The 22,230-nt window shown below is 39.1% G+C and overlaps 2 protein-coding genes and 1 long non-coding RNA gene across 3 annotated transcripts; all 3 read right to left on the reverse strand.

Moving 5' to 3' along the window:
• Positions 1-4,736: 4,736 nt before the first annotated feature.
• On the reverse strand, positions 4,737-7,936 carry LOC148155198 (uncharacterized). Its single transcript, XR_015765576.1, has 3 exons — positions 6,795-7,936; positions 6,525-6,648; positions 4,737-5,700 (listed from the first exon to the last, which is right to left on the reverse strand). It is a non-coding gene; the product is annotated as an uncharacterized LOC148155198 (long non-coding RNA).
• A 757-nt stretch (positions 7,937-8,693) lies between these two features.
• LOC106909257 (calcium homeostasis modulator protein 5-like) lies at positions 8,694-12,024 on the reverse strand. The gene is made up of 2 exons (XM_014975595.2): positions 11,381-12,024; positions 8,694-10,721 (listed from the first exon to the last, which is right to left on the reverse strand). The coding sequence occupies exons 1-2, from the start codon at positions 11,921-11,923 to the stop codon at positions 10,332-10,334; spliced, it is 933 nt and encodes a 310-aa protein (XP_014831081.1). The 5' UTR covers positions 11,924-12,024; the 3' UTR covers positions 8,694-10,331.
• Positions 12,025-16,393: 4,369 nt separating this feature from the next.
• calhm6 (calcium homeostasis modulator family member 6) lies at positions 16,394-21,751 on the reverse strand. Its single transcript, XM_014975594.2, has 2 exons — positions 21,144-21,751; positions 16,394-17,360 (listed from the first exon to the last, which is right to left on the reverse strand). The coding sequence occupies exons 1-2, from the start codon at positions 21,666-21,668 to the stop codon at positions 16,935-16,937; spliced, it is 951 nt and encodes a 316-aa protein (XP_014831080.1). The 5' UTR covers positions 21,669-21,751; the 3' UTR covers positions 16,394-16,934.
• Positions 21,752-22,230: the final 479 nt, after the last annotated feature.

The following is a 22,230-nucleotide window of genomic DNA, read 5'->3' on the forward strand; positions in this document are numbered from 1 at the left end:
AAATTATGTAGATTAAATTAATTTATACTACTAGCAAACGCAGTAAAACGTCTCCCATTATCTCTACCAATATTAATACAAAAAGTCAAGCATAGAAAACATACTAGTTTATAAAAGTCCAGGCAAACCTAAATCTACCATTTTAATAATAAAAAATCTGCTGGGGGATGTAACTTTATAGTTTCATTTTTCTCAGCGGTATCTCAGAGACAAAAAAGCCTAAAAAAGAAGAATCATGTCTGCGTAATCAAGAATAACAGCTTAGAGGAAACATTTACTCTAACATGAATTATAATTATGAAACAGCAAAGATATGATGCTATATTTTGGGATTCAGGAAATAAGCACATTTTTACTATTCAGGACCAGCCCAAAGCACAAGCAAACTAAGTGGCTGGTTAGGGCCAACCCAAATGGGATTTTCTTATTAGTTTTTGTAATGATTTCTGTGATTATATTAACAAAAACACAACATTTCATTATAAAGTTGTGATTTTAATAATAATATATATTTGATATTGTATGTAGAAATCATTGTCTATATGGACAAAAAAAAAAAAAATGCTGTTGAGGGCCCCCTGGTGGCCACGGTTGGTCACAGTAATATGAGCTCCAATGTGCAGCACATATCCAAACCTCCAAAGCACCGCTGGAAGATAAGTTATCAAAACAACGTCATGAAAAAGAACTTTCCTTCAGGGATAGAGAAAAGAAAGAGAAGAATAGAAAAAAGCCAAGATAAGGGTTTGTTTGTTTGCATGTATGCCTGTATGGAAAGCCATTTGCGCCAAAATTGAATAAATAAATAAATGGGTTAAATAAATAAAAAATGAGTAAAATAAATCAAAAAATGAAGTAAATGAGTGAAATAAATAAAAAATTTGTTAAATAAATAGTTTAGCTTTTTCATTAAACCAATTTTTAATTTATTTATTTTTCATATTATCAATTTCCCAATTTCTCTTTTTCATTTATCTATTTGTCATTTATCCCTTTATCCATTTACCCATTTTTCATTAATCTATTTTTTAATTTAACCGTTTTTCCATTTCCTATTTCCATTAACCCGATTTGCTATTTCCCACTTTCATTAATCAATTTCTCATATATCCCTTTTCTTACTTACCCATTTTCTTTTATCTATTTTTCATTTACCCATTTTTCATTAATCTCTTTATCTATTTACCCATTTTTCATTAATCTATCTTTTAATTTAACCATTTTTCCATTTCCTTTTTCCATTAACCCGATTTTCCTATTTCCCACTTTCATTAATCAATTTCTCATATATCCCTTTTTTTATTTACCCATTTTCTTTTATCTATTTTTCATTTACCCATTTTTCATTAATCTCTTTATCTATTTACCCATTTTTCATTAATCTATCTTTTAATTTAACCATTTTTCCATTTCCTTTTTCCATTAACCCGATTTTCCTATTTCCCACTTTCATTAATCAATTTCTCATATATCCCTTTTTTTATTTACCCATTTTCTTTTATCTATTTTTCATTTACCCATTTTTCATTAATCTCTTTATCTATTTACCCATTTTTCATTAATCTATCTTTTAATTTAACCATTTTTCTATTTCCTTTTTCCATTAACCCGATTTTCTATTTCCCACTTTCATTAATCAATTTCTCATATATCCCTTCTTTATGTACCCATTTTTCTTTAACCTATTTTTCATTTAACTTTTGTTTGAAAAACTTTTAATTTTCCCATTTTCCAATTTCCCTCATTCATTTAGTATTTCCTTATTTTCTTATTTATCACATTCTATTTTCCCCGCTAAACTTAGGGGGAAAAATAAATGCAAATGAGGAGTGGCACGTCATCAGGCTACAACTTCCCCAATTGGTTGGTTAGCGTCACACCTACTTTGCTTTCAAGAAAGATGGCGACCTACTAACGGGTTATCAATAAGCATAAGCTCATTAACTTCATTAGAAAATAGTGTTATTACTCCTGACTTTATTTTTGTGTGGCCGCTCAGACAGAACGTGTTTCAGCTGGCGGCTCTGATGGACTCAGAGCTTCACCGTCGGGGGTTTTTATAGTTTGGACGAAGCGGCCGCTGAAGTTGGCTTACGATTGAAGGTTCAGGACGCCTTCGTAGCTACCAGCTGCGATTCAACTATAAGGAGCAGACTTGACTGTACATCGTAAGTGAACTGCAATATCCAGTGGCAGCTCTACGGAGCATTGAGCTGAAAGAATGACGGTGGCAAGCCTTGGAGATCTGCATCGGAGGCCATCTTTCAGACATGCACCGCTGCTGTCCGTCCAGGATCCTCCGGTTGCCCAGAAGACGGTAAGCTAACGCTGATGTTTTCCAACTATAGTCATATTTGTAACCAAACTTGAGGCCAACAGGTGTACCTTTGATCGCCACCAGGTCAAAAGTACAGCTTGTTTTTGCAGCACATTCATTAATGTTTCTATCGTGTATGTTTTCAGATGTTAAGCTGTCACAGCAGACCATCCTGCAGGCCTCTGGTCTCTGTTTCCAGTGGGCTCACAGCTTCAGGGTGACCAGAGACCTTCACCTTTCTGGAGCAGGAACACCCGGCCAAATGCACTGGTGACACATTTAATTTAAAAAATGTGGCTGTTCTTATAGCATTGATATGCAAGAACCATCTACTGTTTTTAATAATAAAAATATATATATTATGAAATCTGTGTTCCTTCTCATCTGTGTAGTTCTAATTTAATCAAATCTCATGTTTTCACATCCCAGAGACAATTAGATGGATAGTTTGTTTGTGGCTTTAACCCATTCATTCCAAATTTTTCCCAAACATGTAAATATGAAAATCCGATGTCATTGATAGCCCTTTGAACTAATCAGGGAAATAATTTTAAAAATTGTGGAAAAGTATGTAAAAAAGTGTGTTTTATGTTCGGTCACAATTGTGACCGGTGGGATAATATGGTGTTCTAATACTAAGATGAGCTAAAAGTGCTTTTTCCAAATAGACATGATCATAATATGTGAACATTGTTTCTTTAGTAGAATATATCTTGCCACAGCATTACTTTAGTGCAACATTTGCTCTGTAAAGTACAAATTTGACTATCAATATATTCTAAACCAAGGTAAATTTGAGTGCTTGAGTGTTTATGCATAATTATATTGAACTTCAGTCAGTTGTAGTGTCATCACAGTAACATAGATCATAAAGATAACATCTACAGTAGAGGCTTTCATTTATATTTCTGAAAATTATGAACATTTGTCACACTGTCATAAAGTAAAACTCAATAGACTTAGTCCAGGGGTCTCCGTCTCCAGGATTTAGGGCCTGTGTCATGCATCTTTTCCATCCGCCTCTGCTTCAGCACACCTGAATCAGGTGATAAGCAGGACTCTGGAGAACTGGACTGCATACTGAGAGGGTGATCCATTTAATTCAGGTGTGTTGGACCAGGAACACACCTGAAAGTTGCAGGATACCGGACCCCAAGGCCTGGAATCAAAGGAGAGTAGTATGGCTCCTTCTCACCATTTGGTGACTTTGGTTTTCTTCAATTTTAGGTTATTTCATCTCTTTCTTACTTTCCATGTTCTTTCTTGAAGCACTCAGTGTGCAATAAAACCTTGAATTTCTCCAACGCATGGGTGGTGCAAAAGCAACAACTGGAACAACATCTCTGGAAACGACTCTTGCATTGACTGGCCAGAAAGTGTCTTGGTTACATCTCGTCATAACTTGAAGAGAAGTGTCCATTTGAGATCTATTTCCATGACCTGCTGGCCTTATACCAAACCTTTGCATAAGATAATAAGCCATGATGAGCAAATCAGTTGTTCCTCCTACGACACATTTGTAAAATAATATCTGAAAGGTAAATGGCCTGTACTTGTGTAGTTCTTTATCAAGTCCAAATGACCTGAAAATGTTTTCACCACATTTAGTCATTCACCCATTCACACACACATTCACACACCGACAGCAGTAAGCTACTATATTGTAGCTACAGCTTGCCTGCCATAGTTTGACAGAAGTAAGGCAGTCATACACCGGCTCCTCCACCAGGGTCCTCTGAATACCACCGGCTGGCATGGTGGCTGAATTGTCCTCTTGATCAAGGTCACAACTACTGACACAAACAAAGTGGGGGTTCCAGCAGGCAACCCACCAGGTACAAGATAAACTCCAACCTCCTAGGCTACCGGCACCGTTTCAGGTGTGCTTTTGGTATGAACCATGTTGAGAACGAGAATCTCAATCGATGAATCATAATTTGTATTGACACATGGAGCATAAAATCAGCCAAGAAAAGCATTCAGACTTTACTTATTTTATTAACTTTCAGCGCTGAAAGGAGACGCTTTACCATTACATCCGAGAAGAGTTTCTAAAAAAGTCTGTGCAGCGTCTGAGGAGAAGGAGGAGGGTAGCTGATTATATGAACTGAAGACACTGCCTGAAATCACACCATGTCTCTGTGGCCTGATAAGTTTCTGTTTCTCGTGAGAAATGGACCTTAGTGTCTAACAGAATCAAAAATGTAACTCTTTACTATGGGCCCTTTGTCTAACAGCGTGTGACTCTTTCTCGGCCTTGGTAAAGCATCTCAACAACCACCATCACTTCTTGGACCTGACCATGACATTGAACCTTGAGGGGGTTTGGTCATAAAGGTCTACACCTCTCATGTGCTCATTGATCTAGTTGACATCAGTCTCTATATAATTCTTCATCTTTGTTTCCATTAGGAAAATATTGTTGTTTTTCTAGTGGATCAGCAGTTTCTCATCTTGTGTTGGAACCTCATTTGGATCCTCTTTAAAGGGTACATCAAAGAGACAGCTGTCCCTTCGTCATAAACTTTTGCAGGTGGTAACAGAGTACCACATGCCTGATGAAGGGTCAGATCATCCTCTTTTCCCATGAACTGATCATATGCATTCAAAATCAGGCATGGAAAATGGCCCATCTTCCCCTTATAGTCCATGTTTAAGCCATCACTATCAAAATCAGTAAGGGTTCCATTTTTCTCACAACTACATTGTTGTATGCTTTGTCTGGCTATAACAAAGTCCAACAAATCAAGAACCAAACTCAAAATTAATCTTAAAAAGGAAGAAGTTAGGAATTGGAAGAATATGGTATGTATTTAAATAAGTGGACCTATTGGTCAAACGTATTCTCCCACCTGTCACTATTATGACCGTCAACATGTTTACACATCCTGCTCACACACCTAACAAATTTTTATAAATGCAGGTGAATATCATAACTAGACACTTTAAAGATGATGTGCACCAAAAATCTTTGTTGTATGTTTATTTAAACATACATTGCTATCCTCTTCTTTGGGAGGTTTGTGGCACTCTTTTTCTCGCCGAGGTGCAACCAAGATTTAATCAGCTCTAGTCATGTGATAATTTAGTCTAAACATGTGATACTGCATAAGTATTATCCAAACACTAAACTTTGAATGTTTGCTGAACATTAACTGAAAATTTAATCAGCAAGCTTTTTAGAGTCCTTGAAAGTGAAAAAAAAAATTCATTTTTCCTCTGATGTTTGGGTGAACTCTTCTCTGCGGAGGTCGGCCATCTCTCTGGTTCTTCCTGAAGGAGATCCATCAGGAGTTCTGGTGCTGCTCACAGTGCAGACGGTTCTCCTCCCTGTTTGCCGTTGTCCCTCTCTCAGCCAGAATCTCCAGTCATTTTTCTTGATCCTTGAATAAACATAACAGAATATGTTCTGGGTGTTATTTATGATTCGTTTGTTAATTAAAACAATGTTTAATATAAAAATAAGATTAATTTATTTCCTTAACAATTCCTTCTCCTGTTCCCTCAGAAGGAAAGAGTTTAGGACTCACTAATTACATTTACTCAAATATAGTTGAGTAACTTTTTGAAACTCAAATGAAGTTTTAGGAGTACCGTTACTATGCTGAACTTTTTACTTTTACTCAGGTCATTTTATTATGAAGCATCACTATTCTTATTTAAACAAATTTTTTATTTTGTCTTTAAAAAACTAAAAATTCCGCTGAACTTTATATTTTGAGCCCTCTAATTGTGTAATTTTTTAAGATATGACATAATTGATAACTTGATCAGTTACTCAGTACTTGTATACTTTTTACCAAATGCTTCTTTACTCATGTGTAATTTCTTATTCAGCTACTTTTTACTTAAACATGTAAGTAAGAGATAAACATGAGTAAAAACATGTTTGGAGTACAAATTATGGAACAGTAACCAAATGTTGAGGCATATATGTTGAACAAAAACAGGGAAACTAAGGTGGCCAAGTTATACATCCACAAAGAACTACTGAAATGAATAGTCATAATTACTTTATATGAATACGACATGTATGCATGTGGGCCACACTTGGCACATTTCAGGGATGTAACCAATAGGGACAGATTTTAGCAGGAGTTCAGCTTTAATCCATTCTGCACCCTCACTAAGGTCACTGTATTCAGGTAGTCTGTTTACAAACATCAGCGTTAATTTACCCCCACATTTTTTAAATTAAATGTGTCACCAGTGCATTTGGCCGGGTGTTCCTGCTCCAGAAAGGTGAAGGTCTCTGGTCACCCTGAAGCTGTGAGCCCACTGGAAACAGAGACCAGAGGCCTGCAGGATGATCTGCTGTGACAGCTTAACATCTGAAAACATACACGATAGAAACATTAATGAATGTGCTGCAAAAACAAGCTGTACTTTTGACCTGGTGGCGATCAAAAGTACACCTGTTGGCCTCAAGTTTGGTTACAAATATGACTATAGTTGGAAAACATCAGCGTTAGCTTACCGTCTGGGCAACCGGAGGATCCTGGACGGACAGCAGCGGTGCATGTCTGAAAGATGGCCTCCGATGCAGATCTCCAAGGCTTGCCACCGTCATTCTTTCAGCTCGATGCTCCGTAGAGCTGCCACTGGATATTGCAGTTCACTTACGATGTACAGTCAAGTCTGCTCCTTATAGTTGAATCGCAGCTGGTAGCTACGAAGGCGTCCTGAACCTTCAATCGTAAGCCAACTTCAGCGGCCGCTTCGTCCAAACTATAAAAAACCCCGACGGTGAAGCTCTGAGTCCATCAGAGCCGCCAGCTGAAACACGTTCTGTCTGAGCGGCCACACAAAAATAAAGTCAGGAGTAATAACACTATTTTCTAATGAAGTTAATGAGCTTATGCTTATTGATAACCCGTTAGTAGGTCGCCATCTTTCTTGAAAGCAAAGTAGGTGTGACGCTAACCAACCAATTGGGGAAGTTGTAGCCTGATGACGTGCCACTCCTCATTTGCATTTATTTTTCCCCCTAAGTTTAGCGGGGAAAATAGAATGTGATAAATAAGAAAATAAGGAAATACTAAATGAATAAGGGAAATTGGAAAATGGGAAAATTAAAAGTTTTTCAAACAAAAGTTAAATGAAAAATAGGTTAAAGAAAAATGGGTACATAAAGAAGGGATATATGAGAAATTGATTAATGAAAGTGGGAAATAGAAAATCGGGTTAATGGAAAAAGGAAATGGAAAATGGTTAAATTAAAAGATAGATTAATGAAAAATGGGTAAATAGATAAAGAGATTAATGAAAAATGGGTAAATGAAAAATAGATAAAAGAAAATGGGTAAATAAAAAAAGGGATATATGAGAAATTGATTAATGAAAGTGGGAAATAGGAAAATCGGGTTAATGGAAAAAGGAAATGGAAAAATGGTTAAATTAAAAGATAGATTAATGAAAAATGGGTAAATAGATAAAGAGATTAATGAAAAATGGGTAAATGAAAAATAGATAAAAGAAAATGGGTAAATAAAAAAAGGGATATATGAGAAATTGATTAATGAAAGTGGGAAATAGGAAAATCGGGTTAATGGAAAAAGGAAATGGAAAAATGGTTAAATTAAAAGATAGATTAATGAAAAATGGGTAAATAGATAAAGAGATTAATGAAAAATGGGTAAATGAAAAATAGATAAAAGAAAATGGGTAAGTAAGAAAAGGGATATATGAGAAATTGATTAATGAAAGTGGGAAATAGCAAATCGGGTTAATGGAAATAGGAAATGGAAAAACGGTTAAATTAAAAAATAGATTAATGAAAAATGGGTAAATAGATAAAGGGATAAATGAAAAATGGACAAATGAAAAATAGATTAATGAAAAATGGGTAAATGGATAAAGGGATAAATGACAAATAGATAAATGAAAAAGAGAAATTGGGAAATTGATAATATGAAAAATAAATAAATTAAAAATTGGTTTAATGAAAAAGCTAAACTATTTATTTAACAAATTTTTTATTTATTTCACTCATTTACTTCATTTTTTGATTTATTTTACTCATTTTTTATTTATTTAACCCATTTATTTATTTATTCAATTTTGGCGCAAATGGCTTTCCATATGCCTGGACTTTTATAAACCAATAGCTAAGCAAAATTTGTTTTTGGGGTCCACTATTTCTACTAATAATGTGGATTGCTGCAATCAACAGTGAGGCAATTAAATCATTCACACACCTCCAAAACTTATTGCATCTCTGACAGTGCTTCTTACATTATACTCTATATGCATATATCATGTATGATACATTTATCTGCGCCAATTTCCTTAATTTTGAGAACTGCATCCTGAGTGTTCGGCATGTGGACAAAAAGTATACCCTAAACCTTGACACAAAGATGTCACTGACTCTGAGGATAGTTGAGTTGAATTTTTAATTACAACATTTAGACATCATTTGAAAGACAGAATACAATGTTAATGTAAACACACAACAAACCCAGTTTCCTTAAAATCAGTTTGTCTAAAATTCTTTCATGGAAAATCATATGAACATTTTTTTTCTTTTACATTATAGATCATTAACTTGCATTCAGCAGATATATAGATATATCATTTTTGTTGTCCCATCACTCCTGCTTTTGCCTAATGGGATCAAATTGAAATGTGCAGTTACTATTTTTCCTACATGTCTGAATCAGTGCTTTCCTGGACTGTATCTCTCCCTGACCTGATCCTGACCAAAACATCAGGTCAGGGACAGACAGCATCTGTCCAGGACTGATCCACCCCATCTGTAATCAGGACAGGCTTTCTGATTACACTAATCAGAAAGTATCGGCCGGTGCACTCTGTAAAAACTCGAAGCAAAATTTATAAAAAAAAAAAATAAAAAAAAAGAGAAAAAGAAAAAGAAAGTTGAAAACAAATGACTATATGCAGCCCAAAATATTGGAATTGGAAAATATAATTGTGACTGAAAATATAAACATTGCCTCTGAAATAAAATTATATTCAGTTTACTTATGTAAATGGAATTTACGCAAACAGAGGGAGTCTTGGACCTTCCTCTGATGCAGATTATAGGTGGTCCAAATAGTTTTCCACTTTGACCCGCTTCCTTCAAGGATGTCTCCAGCTGGCATTCACTGAGAGCGGCTGTAATCAGAACTGTGACTATAATAATAATAATAATAATAATAATAATAATAATAATAATAATAATAATAATAATAATAATAATAATAATAATAATAATAACAGAGCAAGTTGGGTTGTGGTCTGAGAGAAATTCAAATGATTGATTCTTGTGCCATTTCACAAATGTCTCAACCCAGTTTACAAAACAAATTAATTCAGTCACACATACATTCCAGTTAATCCTAGTTATCAGTGCATTAAGTTCAGTTTAATATTCAAATGAGATTAAAAATTTTCTAAGTAACTGCAGCAAATTGCACCAAATCAATGACTTGTAAAGTACAACAATGTGTGAAATTCAAAGTTAACATTCAAATTCAAATTAAATTTCACACATTTTGTACTTTACCATCCAAAAAGCTTCATAGAAAGTTTTATAGAATTACAGTGTGTGTGTATATACATATATACACACACACACACACACACACACACACACACATATATATATATATATATATTTATATACACTGCTCAAAAAAATAAAGGGAACACTCAAATAACACATCCTAGATCTGAATGAATGAAATATTCTCATTGAATACTTTGTTCTGTACAAAGTTGAATGTGCCGACAACAAAATCACACAAAAACCATAAATGGAAATCAAATTTATTAACCAATGGAGGCCTGGATTTGGAGCCACACACAAAATTAAAATGAAATGTTCCCTTTATTTTTTTGAGCAGTATATATAGTTATGTTTACTGTTTATTTGTTGTTGACTGTAGCTGGTTGTGGGAAATGATCAAGTATAATTAGCGAATGTTAAATACCATCAGTAAATTGTATGAGTGTCTTTAATATCCATTTTGTTAGCAGACCTTAGTTTTTCTCTTGAGTGGGTTGTTGTTCAGGTCATCTCTATCCCATGCTCCATGTCCAAAACGGGTCGATTTTCTGGTGCAAAATCCCTGTCTGTCCGCTCTATGTAGCGCTGCAGAGTACTGTAATACTGTTCACTCCTGGAGAAAGTGTAGTATGCAGAGATCTCCTCCCATGCCTTGTGGTTTGGAAATGGCATGGGATCAGGTTCTTTGTTCTCAAAAAAGCTCTGCAGATTTCTCTCAGCCAGCTTTGTTGCATAGTCCACAGTGAAGGCATCAAAGCGCTCCTTCTCTTTCTCAGTATAACGCTTCCAGAACGTAAGCTGCAGGTAGCTGACCTGGGAGCGGCAGTTTTTGCAGCAAGTGCCCAAAAGACCTACAATGGCAGCAACCATTATGACACTCCAGCCCAAAATCTGCAGATGTAATGAAAACAAAACATTCTGTCAATTAGTGACATGCATATTTTCCAATAATTATCAGCTGATGAATGCTAGGGTAGCAAAACTTTAGGACTATCTGCCAATATTCTATGTAACATTATTAACTCACTTTATTCTTTATTACTGCCTGGGAAAAAAACAGACATCATCAAATTCCATCATGTACATCCATAAATCTCATGGGTTTGTGATAAATAAATATTGTAATATATGTTTCTCTGTTTTCAGTTAACAGCTCATCTGACAGACTCGATGGCTTATTTAGAGTTAAATTATAAGTAATTTGTATTTATATTTATTTATTATTTATTGTTATCTGTCACTTTTCTGAACACTATCTCCATGAACTCACAGGCTTTTGGAGTCACTTTGCAGTTGTTTTACTGGATCTTACACTTCCCACAATAAAAGCAGATTTTACATTTAAAATAACTTCCCTGTCTAGAAAACACTCCTGCCCTTAAAGCTATAGTGTTATTTAGACTGCTGCACAACATTTGTTTTACAAATTTTCAAAGCCATGATAGAATTTGGGTAGTAAGTTTCAGATTTCACAAAGCTCTTTCAGATGCACAGGAGGTTAGGGATAATTAAGTGAAATTCTCTAGATGTGTGGAATTGGTGTGTCTTACTTGTGACTGAGCCCTGAACATCATCAGCAGCTTCATCTGTTCATCACTGGAGAGTTTAGAGTTACCACAGGGAACCAGGGCCAGCTGGTCCCGACACTGCAACGTTTTGTTTTTACAAAACAGATTCACAACCAGGTTATCATCCAGACCGCTGATGGCACATTCATAAAAGGTCCCATTGAGCAAGGCCACGCACAGCCACATAACAGGGGCCACACAAGCACCAGTAATAATGCTCAATAACACCCTGAAACAGCCCAGGCAGTTCCCGCGAGGGCAAAGCTTCATGGGGTTAAGACAGCAGCCGGTGTAGAGCCTCCACAGCCTGCTGCTGAAGAACAGACCAAAAACAAAAAGCACTGCAGCTGGACCAAGCAGAAAAATCATCCCATACGTGAAATTCTGCTCATGGTTACATGGGCACTGAAATGAAACCATGGAAAAAATTCGTTCCCCACCTATAGTTAGGAGTGCCATAAAACTGTAACCAATGGTGGCTTTTTGGTTCATGAAGAAACGCAGTACTGTCTGGAAGTTATCCATGGTGTTGTATCCAGGAGCTATCCAAAACTATCCCAGAGAAAAGTCTAACCAAACCTCTATCAGCTACTTCCTGCTCTGATGTTTGTCAGAGATTCATCTGCCAAACCAGTTTGTGCCCCTCCCTTTGGTGGTCTGTTGTCAAGCTCCTCCTTTGTTCACTTCAACACTGAATTCTTCTGCCCTGAGAAGAAGTATCTGCTGTGCTCGAACTAATAGAAATAACAATCGTTGGGGTTAGTTATTCTTTATAGGTTTTCCTTTCCAGCTGTGATACTGGGATAAGTGTTAGTGTGTGATATCTTACATTTACTTCTGACAGAAGAACCAACATCAAGCACAAAGAAATGAAAACGAAAATACAAGGTTATTCAAGGTTCTTGAATAACCTTAGTTATTTCTTGATACAAATTCCCTCAATGTACATTTAATATGATATTCAGTCTGTTGCAAAGACAAGACTAAACACGTAGAACATGCCATTGCAGCAGGAGCACATTCAGAGAACAAGAGCCACTGGGGGAAGTGCTCACATCCTCCTTGTGGTTTACTCTTCCCGTCCCACAGGACTGGCCATTTAGACTGCAGTCCATCACACAGATGCATCCTTTTTTCAAACCAAGTCATCCTCTGCAGCAACAAACTCTAAGCACTGAGCACCACAGGCAAACTGGGTCTAATCTAAATATCTAAATACAATGAATGTCTAAATATTTTGTCTGTGATGAAAAGCAACCTCAAATAATTGAGAATGTCCTGGCTGAGGACAATCGTGGGTGGGATTAAAGAAGGTAGTTTAACATGTTTTAGATGTTACTTTGGGAACAGCAAACATTACATTTAGTCAATTTATTTAAACAATTTATTTAGAAGCATAGCTTCTAAATATTGTTTGTTATATTACCCTAATATAACAAACACAGACTGAACGGCTTCGTTCAACTCCTCTGCTGCCATTCATAAAACTACAGGCAGAGGAAAAATGCTAAAACATCACAGAAAATCAGCATCATCATTTACAACTTCTCCTTCTGTTCTGTTATCTACCAGGGATAATCCAAGAAAAGGGAAGAATGTGAAACTTCTTTGGAGGAGTTGCACAGAAAGGCAGTGGCCAGGCTAAGCTTTTGTGGACAGTGGAGGCCTCCTGCATTAGTCGCAGCTCACTGCTTTTCACCACCTGATGAAACCTCCTCTGTAAGTCTGACCGTGCCGTGCTGTGAAACAAAGAGTTTCTTTAAATATGACGTAGTGTTTTTGAAACTAGAAAAGCCTTTGCCACCAGCACAGAGCATACAGCTTAATATTGATATCTTTACCTGATGGCATTTTCAACTAGAAAACATGCATTTCTCTCCTCACTCTATTGTTTACATTTGTGTTGCTGGCTGTGTGAATTACAAGTGAGTTGTTCTCATGCTGAGAACATGACTTGTTGTGACTCACCATGATGCAAGAAAATAGGAAATATTTCTTTTTACAAAGAAAAATGACATAACACCGTAATTTGGATAAGCAATTTAATCTGATTACTGGTTTATTAATAGGAAGGGACTAGATTAGTCCTTATTTAAAAAAGGTCATATTAGAGTAACCTGTCCCTAAGGAATGAATTACTGGCATCATTGATCATGGTCTCTATGAACTCATTCTAAAACAGACAGTAAGATTACTGAAAGAACTAGCTAGTAATGCCATTTCACCACCTATTTATTTACTTCTAAATTCCCTGTTTGATCTGCAATGCAATTCAAAATCCTCACATATAAAGCTTGTAATAACCAAGGACTGAATAATGATGGTATTGTCATAAAGTGTGTTGGATGGTGGTGAGGAGAGACGCCGAGACCCAGGTTATGGTGAAGATGATGTTTAATGATGAAAATAAAGCTCAGTCCAAAACAGGCAGCACGGCAGAGAGACAGGCACACAGCCAAATACCGGTAGCAACTGAATGACAGGACTTCGTGCGAGCGAACACAAACCAGGACTTAGCAGTACAACTGGCGCGAGTAGGCAAACGACAATAGACAAGGACCCGACGAGGAACACAGACAACAGGTGGGTAAAAATACACACGGGGTAATTAAGGGAATGAGACACACCTGGGGAGCAATCAACGGGGAGGACAGGACAGAGACTCACAGGGAAACGGGACTGAACACAGAAAACTCAAATATAAACACACAAAAACACGGATCTTGACAGTACCCCCCCCTCAAGGGCGGATACCAGACGCCCACAAAAACAGAAAAGTCCAAAAACACAAAACAACCCAACAGGGTGGGTGGAGGGGCGACGGAAGGAGGGCAAGAGTCCATAGAAAAAACAGTCCAACAAAAAACAACCCAACGGGGTGGGCGGAGGGGCGACGGAAGGGGCCAGAGTCCAGAAACTGTCCAAAACAAAAAACAACCCAACAGGTGGGCGGAGGAGCGAATCCGGCGGGCGTCGCCGGCGCAGAAACCGGAATCCCGGAGGCGGGTCCGGCGGGCGTCGCCGGCGCAGGAACCAGAGACGTGGAGGCGGGTCCGGCGGTCTCTTCCGCCGGCGCAGAAAGCAGAGACGTGGAGGCGGATCCGGCGGGCGGCGTCTCCGGCGCAGAAGGCCGAGACGTGGAGGCGGATCCGGCGGGCGGCGTCTCCGGCGCAGAAGGCCGAGACGTGGAGGCGGGTCCGCCGGGCCGGCAGGAAGGCCGGCTGGAAACTCGGGCGGAGCAGACTCAGGAAACTCGGGCGGAGCAGACTCAGGAAACTCGGGCGGAGCAGACTCAGGAAACTCGGGCGGAGCAGACTCAGGAAACTCGGGCGGAGCAGACTCAGGAAACTCGGGCGGAGCAGACTCAGGAAACTCGGGCGGAGCAGACTCAGGAAACTCGGGCGGAGCAGACTCAGGAAACTCGGGCGGAGCAGACTCAGGAAACTCGGGCGGAGCAGACTCAGGAAACTCGGGGAGCTCTGGCTCGGGGGAAGGCTGCGCTCCGGCAGCAGGCTCGGGGAGCTCGGGCGGCTGCGCTCCGGCAGCAGACTCGGGGAGCTCGGGCGGCTGCGCTCCGGCAGCAGACTCGGGGAGCTCGGGCGGCTGCGCTCCGGCAGCAGACTCGGGGAGCTCGGGCGGCTGCGCTCCGGCAGCAGACTCGGGGAGCTCGGGCGGCTGCGCTCCGGCAGCAGACTCGGGGAGCTCGGGCGGCTGCGCTCCGGCAGCAGACTCGGGGAGCTCGGGCGGCTGCGCTCCGGCAGCAGACTCGGGGAGCTCGGGCGGCTGCGCTCCGGCAGCAGACTCGGGGAGCTCGGGTGCGGGCCACGCCACTAGCCGTGCCGCCTGACGTCCCGGGGACAGCCTGGCTCCTTGAAACCCCAGCACCACGGGGACTGTAGCGACTGGAGACGGGCAGACGGAGGTGGCGGCTGGAGACGGGCAGACGGAGGTGGCTGGAGCGGATGCTGGAACTGGCGGAGGAGGCTTGAACGGTGGGGGTGACAGAACTCTGACGGGTGTGGTGAATACCTGCTTGTGCAGAAATTCTTCATAAAGTTCTTGAACAAGGTCCAGCATGAACGGGTCGGCGTGAAACATGTTAGACAGGGTACTGAAGTCCTCCTCGAACTGGATGTTGTAGATGTCCGGAGATCTGAGGAACGGGTAAACGGGTGGAGCTGTGGCGGTGGTTGCTGGGTCCATGTTGGCGTTCCTCACCGATCTGGTCGGGTCCTTCTGTCATAAAGTGTGTTGGATGGTGGTGAGGAGAGACGCCGAGACCCAGGTTATGGTGAAGATGATGTTTAATGATGAAAATAAAGCTCAGTCCAAAACAGGCAGCACGGCAGAGAGACAGGCACACAGCCAAATACCGGTAGCAACTGAATGACAGGACTTCGTGCGAGCGAACACAAACCAGGACTTAGCAGTACAACTGGCGCGAGTAGGCAAACGACAATAGACAAGGACCCGACGAGGAACACAGACAACAGGTGGGTAAAAATACACACGGGGTAATTAAGGGAATGAGACACACCTGGGGAGCAATCAACGGGGAGGACAGGACAGAGACTCACAGGGAAACGGGACTGAACACAGAAAACTCAAATATAAACACACAAAAACACGGATCTTGACAGGTATCTTTAGCATTTCTGTCTTAACGTAGATGCTTGGATGTTTAGTTTTTATTTCTCAGGCTCCCCTCCTGCAAAACCAGTTTTGTGTACTTGTTTACAGAACACATTTAGGCTCTTAATCTATATTGTAAGATATATAATTTTCTTTTGATAAAAACCACTGTCAGTATCAAACAATTTTTTGATATATTGCTATTGGTCAGGACTGTTGGATGAACTCAGATTAAACAGAATCTAGTTTCTAATTACTGTCAAGCAACATTCATAAATATAATAATCCAATTTAAACATCCACACTGTTACTTTGCCAGATCACTCAAAGAATACAACAAACCCAGGCAAACAGGCAAGCAAGCAGAGTGGAAATAAATGAGTCTTTAATGATGAAGAAAACCTCCAAAATTACAGAGAATAATTAACACATGCATTGTAATCCAAAGACACAAGGGCGTAAGAAACATTTACAGGACCAAACAAAAAGACCTGGCAATAAGGGGGAAGAACAGGGAGGATATATACAGGGACAGTGATTACTGGATGGGAGACAGAGGAATGATTTCTGGTGTTCAGCAGTGGTGAGAGAGATGGAGGTGAGGAATTAACCAACAACTGGTTGCCTAACAGAATTACCAGAAAAACATGAAGATATGTGAAACAATAGCAAAAATATGGTCAAATTCAAAAGTAAGTAGAAATTCTGAACATAAGTCCACAACAATACAAAACTGAGACAAAATATAATAAAACTGAAAAACAAACCAAAATCCTTCAAATCATGACTCCTTACAACTGCCATGAGCATACATATACTTTTAAAGCTAAGAAAACTCACTTATATCATGTTTAGAAATATATCCTAAGCTTTATTATTCTTCCTCTATCAATTTAAATTATTTTCATATTGAAACCATTCCACCATCCACAAAATGGAGAACAGCAGGGTTGTCAGTTGACTCATTTGATCTTACTGAAACCATCCTAATCCCATCACCCTCCTGGTTTGTCTCCACATATCGATGCAAAGTGCTGTAGAAGTGATCTTTGGTGCTAAACTTATATAATAAGGAAATTTTCTCCCAGTCCTTGTTGGAGGGAGTGGTGATGTTTGCAGGTTCCATCTGGTTGAAAAAGCTCTTTAGGTTTCTCTCAGCAAGATCTTTAGCGTGTTTATTGGTGTATAAATCCATGAGCTCACTTTCCTCCTGAGCATATGCCCTCCAGAACTTGAGTTGCTGATAGCTGATGGGCGAGTTGCAGCGAGCCAGGCAGATGATCAGTAAACTGGACAACATGATGAAGGTGATGACAAGCCAACCTAGAATCTGTTGTAACCATCAAAATAAAAAGATTATTTATCACTATGGCCATTTACCATTAGTATTTAAGACTACAATCTACTGCAAAAAAGCACCAAATTACACAAAAAGAAGGAATGGTCTAATTTGAACATAATCTCTGGAACACATACAGGTAAATTATTTAAGAGCTGGTACATTATCAATCAATCAGCCAAGTTTATTTGTGTAGCACATTTCAGAAACAAAACAATTCAAAGTGATAGACAAAATGTCATTAATTTTGTCTATCACTAAGTCAATGAGTAAAAATCAGTAACATCATTGCAAACTTTTTTATAACATAAACCACCTACTGAAACCAATACTTAATGTATTTATGTTAGAACACTGCAAAGTACTACTGACAATATCAGCTGTTTGTTGTCAAACAGCACAGCAGGGTACGCAGATGTAAACTATCTTCAAAATAATAAAGCTTGGATCAAAACAAAAAGCTCCTCTTTTAATGTAAATGTAATTTTATTTATATTGCACATTTTCAGCAACAAGGCAATACAAACTGCTTTACGGGAATTAAAAGGAAACACAAACAAAATAACAAACCAAAGGAAAGAGCAAAAAAAGAGAAAAAGAATCTGATGTTGATCTAAAGTATGTAAACTAGGTGCTCTTGTTCAGGGCTGCTAAGTATCCTCTGGTCTAATGGACTCTTTGCACCTACGGCGTTGATGTCACATCTTCATGAGCCAATGTGGCTCATTTGTTTCCGCTTTGAGTTACCATGACAGCTAGAAAAGACAAAGTCGTATTTGAGACGCAAATAAAGCAATACTATGAAGATTGGTGTCTTCCTAATATAATGGGCTTTAAAGTTTTCATTAATTTCCAAGCAATCCTAAATTAAGAAGTCGATGGCTTGTAAATATTTGTCATTACCAGTTAAAGTTAACGCGCACAGCACAAAGTTTGCAGCCTTCATTCACTCCGGATCAGCTTCTTTAGCCTAAATGTACCGGGGATACGGATGGTAAATAAAGGAGCCTCCCTGAGTTATTTCCATGGAATCACTTCTGTATTCAGCCTGAAAGAGTTTATGGGAACGAGAGAGCAGACCAGAGCCAGACAGCCGAGCAACTGATCCGCCTGTACATCCTGCTGTAAACACCGTCCTATCTGAGCTCTGAACAAGAAACATGCAAAGGTAATAAAACGAAATAACACGGAGACATGAAGCAACACGGTCATATTTTTCTAAAAGCAGCAACTTTGAACCTGAACAGCTGAACCAGATCTCTGACACCAGAGCTGCGCTACTGTTAAGCTACGAGGCTTGTTGAGCTTCGTCATGATTTGGAAGTAAAAAGCCCGAACCGTAACCGAACCCCGTTAGTCTGACACTAACGACAATAAACACACATAATATACCTGAAAAAATATTGTCCGTTGGAATGTTTAGATACTTAAATAGCACATTTGGCTCAACAATGTCAGAGAATATTGCCTACTAGCATAAGCTAAGGTTAATGTTAGCCACGAAAGTAAAACTCACCTTCGTGTCAGTGAATGTATAACGAGGCGAACATCTTAAAACCTTTCTCCAGCTGACTTGTTGGGGCTTTGGATCGATGTACATAAACTCGGCCAAGCCCTGCAAGGACCTAATGTAAAATGCCATTTTCAATAGATCGGAAACAACCGAGCCGCTTTTCCCCGAACGCGGAAGCTGAGGTGCAAAGAGCCCATTCCATTTCCGGGTTGGAAGAACAAGAGTCTAAAAAGTAGTGTCGATTCAAAAGTTTCCTCTGGGCTTCTGGTCTCTGCATCTAAATAGTGAGAACTCTACAGTTTCTGAAAAAATAAGCTGAAGAGTGACTAATCTAAGTCCTTTTCTGGGTTAAAAGTCAGTACTCCACATTTTCTAAAACTAAATTCTAAGTTTGTTCTAAGTCCTTTAATATCAACTTGAAAAGTGTTTTTCTGTGTCTGATGTATTTTGGACTAAAACATCCTTGTTCTTCATCCAGTGATGTAATTAGAGGTAGGTAGAGCATCCAGAAACTGAGCTCAAATAAGAGTAGTGATAACTCAAAATAATATTACTCAAGTAGAAATAGAAACTCCATGATCCTCTCACGTCCATCCTTTGGAGCTACTGTCTGGCCACAGACCAGCCAAACTCTAACCATTTGAAAGTCTCTATAATCAGGCCTGAAAGGTTTTATATCAAAAGCCAATTCGATGGCTAAATCTGGCATTCTGGACTTTTCTACTTTTATAAGCCATGACCTTTTAAGACTAATTTTTAAATGTTTAAACAGACTTGCACCTAACCCATTAAGTGAATGTATACAGAAATTGCAGGTCAGCAGTAGATCTACCAGAGCAGCTTTACATGGATATTATAAGGTTCCATTCCATAGAACCACTTTTGCTCAAAGTGCTCCGTCTGTGCGAGGATCTGCAGTTTGGAGCTCACTTCCTGCCAATTTAAAGTCTGTAACCAGTTTTAATATGTTCAAAAAAAAACAAACAGAACTTTAGTTATGTCAAAAATAGAACTGTGTCCACTCTTAATGTTTTTATGTTTCATTGTTTTATATGCATTACTGTGTTGTGGGAAAATTTTAAGGTTATTTAAGGTTACTATGATTATTAGCTGAATCTTTGCATAGCAGTATTAAGATTATTGTGTGATGCATGAGCTTTTGAAAAAGGACTTCTGAAGGAGTTTAGTTTCTCTGGCCTTAACATTACAATGAAGCCATTGGGTTGTTTCTTTATCTCTCTTGGCTCCTTTAAAGGAGCAGTATCATGTAAAATCTACTTTTTTAGCTTTACATTGTGTTATAATCTTATTCTCTAATCAAAAACATACCTGGAGTGTTACTTTGATTCTTTCATGCATGTCTGAGAAATCCTTTCGTCTCACATGGCAGCCATTCAGCTGTGCATAATTGATTGGAAATACCATCACCTTCAAGGTGCAGCTACTCTCAGGGCTGCAGTTTCCAAGCTTCTACCTCACAGAGCAGCCTTCCCTCCTGGCTCCCTGCTCTGCTCCTTCAGACTAGCCAAACACCTGGTGGAACTGCACATCTGCTGATCTCATACCAGTTACTTCTTAGTGCAACACTGGTAACAATGGTGTTAAAGGGTTAATAGAAAAGTCATGTTCTGATGACTTCCTGAAGACAGAGTTTCAGAAAGAGCAGAAGTATTTAAAGAGTACAGAATCCCATCAAAACAGGAAGTAAAATTTCTTTTAAGTCATATTTGATATATTCAGCATTTTTATGACAACTGAAGGTGACATAGTTACTTGATTATGCTATGAAATGGTACTATGTGCCTGGAAACATAATTCTGCCCCTTTAAAACTACTTCTAGAGTTTTTTTTTCTTTTTTTAAGGTTTCTCAAGTAAATGCAGCCAGATACAACCCTCCTGTGATTATCCATCCATCTATTAAAGACACTAAATAGTCTGCAGTGTAAACATGTTGTCAAATCAACACAGCTAAAGGTTATATTTATACTAAAACAAATATAGTTGTTCTCATGTTTTCTTGTAGGGAGAACGATTTTAACTAGCAATATTTGAATTCCATATTTCTTCATCCTAAAATAGCTGCAAATGCTGATTTTTACACAAATAATTAACTATTTGATAGTCTAACAAACATTTGCAGTGTTTCCAGACAAAGATTTGCTGTACTGCTCAGTACCAAGTTAACGAATAAAGAATGCTGTGATGACTAAAGACTTGTGTTATAAATGGTAGAGTGGGATCACATCAGAAAACTGCTTACCTGAGACTGAGATCTTAGTGTACGCAGAAGCTCCTCATTACGTTTATCACAAGGAAGCATGGGAAGTTTCTTTGCACAGTCCAACTCAGAATTCATATCTTTGCACAAATACTGGTTGTAAACACTCACATTGGTTCCAGTCATTGCACACTCATAATAGTTACCATTAAGCAGAGCAACAGCAAACCAGCTGGACGGTGCCACCAGGGCTGTGGAACTGATTTGGAAGAAAGCTGTGCAAGTGGTAGCCAGGTTTTTCCAACAACACAACTTTGCCCTGTTGTGCCAAATACCTGTAAACAATATCCACATCTTTTTGCTGAGAATATAACCTAGCAGCAGCAAAGCTAATGCTGGAACCAACAGGAAGACCAAGCCATACAGGAAGTTCAGCTCGTTGCAGGGACACTTGAATGCCACCGAGGAGAAGATCTGCTCGCCTCCAGCTGTCAACAGAGCAACCAACCCAAAACCAAGGTTGGTCTGCTTGCTGGCAATATTCAGAATCGTCTTAAACCTATCCATTGGTAGCTGCTGGGTGACAGAGAGAGAGAGCTGAAATAAGCATTGCAGTTTCACTTCCACCCCGTATGTCTAAATGGCATCACCACAAATGTTGTCATTTCCTGGAACTCTTAACGTCAGTCGTGGGCTTAACTTGCTTTCTGAGCTTTGTAGCCAGCAAACAAAATTTCAGTTTGTACCTGATATTGAGATCCGTCCCCATGTGTATCTCCAGTTACTTAAAGCAATCAAATGTCACACTCATCAATGCTGCCCAGATAGCACATGACGTTAAATCAACGTTGAATTATAGTTAGAATCATTGATTTTTGGTTGAAGTCGACAAATGACGGTGGATCAACCATCAAACAACCATCCAATCAAACCGTTGAAACTGTGTCACTGATTCAATGTTGTTTTGTGGTTGAAATCTGATGACTGAAATGCCGATGTCTGATCAACATTGAATGTCAGCTGTTTTGCCGCACCCCTTCCCTTAGTGATGGGCTATCTGAATCCAGGCTTCGAGGCTTGTACCGAGTAAAAAGGCGGCGTGTCCGACTAAGCCCCGCTTCGAGGCTTG

The sequence above is a fragment of the Poecilia mexicana genome, unplaced genomic scaffold (genome assembly GCF_051168715.1).
Source record: "Poecilia mexicana isolate PSO_F unplaced genomic scaffold, ASM5116871v1 scaffold_16, whole genome shotgun sequence".
NCBI lineage: Eukaryota > Metazoa > Chordata > Actinopteri > Cyprinodontiformes > Poeciliidae > Poecilia > Poecilia mexicana.

Bases quoted from the DNA above. Each gene is read 5' to 3' on its own strand.
- LOC106909257 (XM_014975595.2), bottom strand. From the start codon at position 11,923: ATGGATAACTTCCAGACAGTACTGCGTTTCTTCATGAACCAAAAAGCC. The intron at 10,722-11,380 runs GTAAGACACACC...TTACATCTGCAG, and splicing joins TGTTCAGGGCTCAGTCACAA to ATTTTGGGCTGGAGTGTCAT.
- calhm6 (XM_014975594.2), bottom strand. From the start codon at position 21,668: ATGGATAGGTTTAAGACGATTCTGAATATTGCCAGCAAGCAGACCAAC. The intron at 17,361-21,143 runs GTAAGCAGTTTT...TGGTTACAACAG, and splicing joins CACTAAGATCTCAGTCTCAG to ATTCTAGGTTGGCTTGTCAT.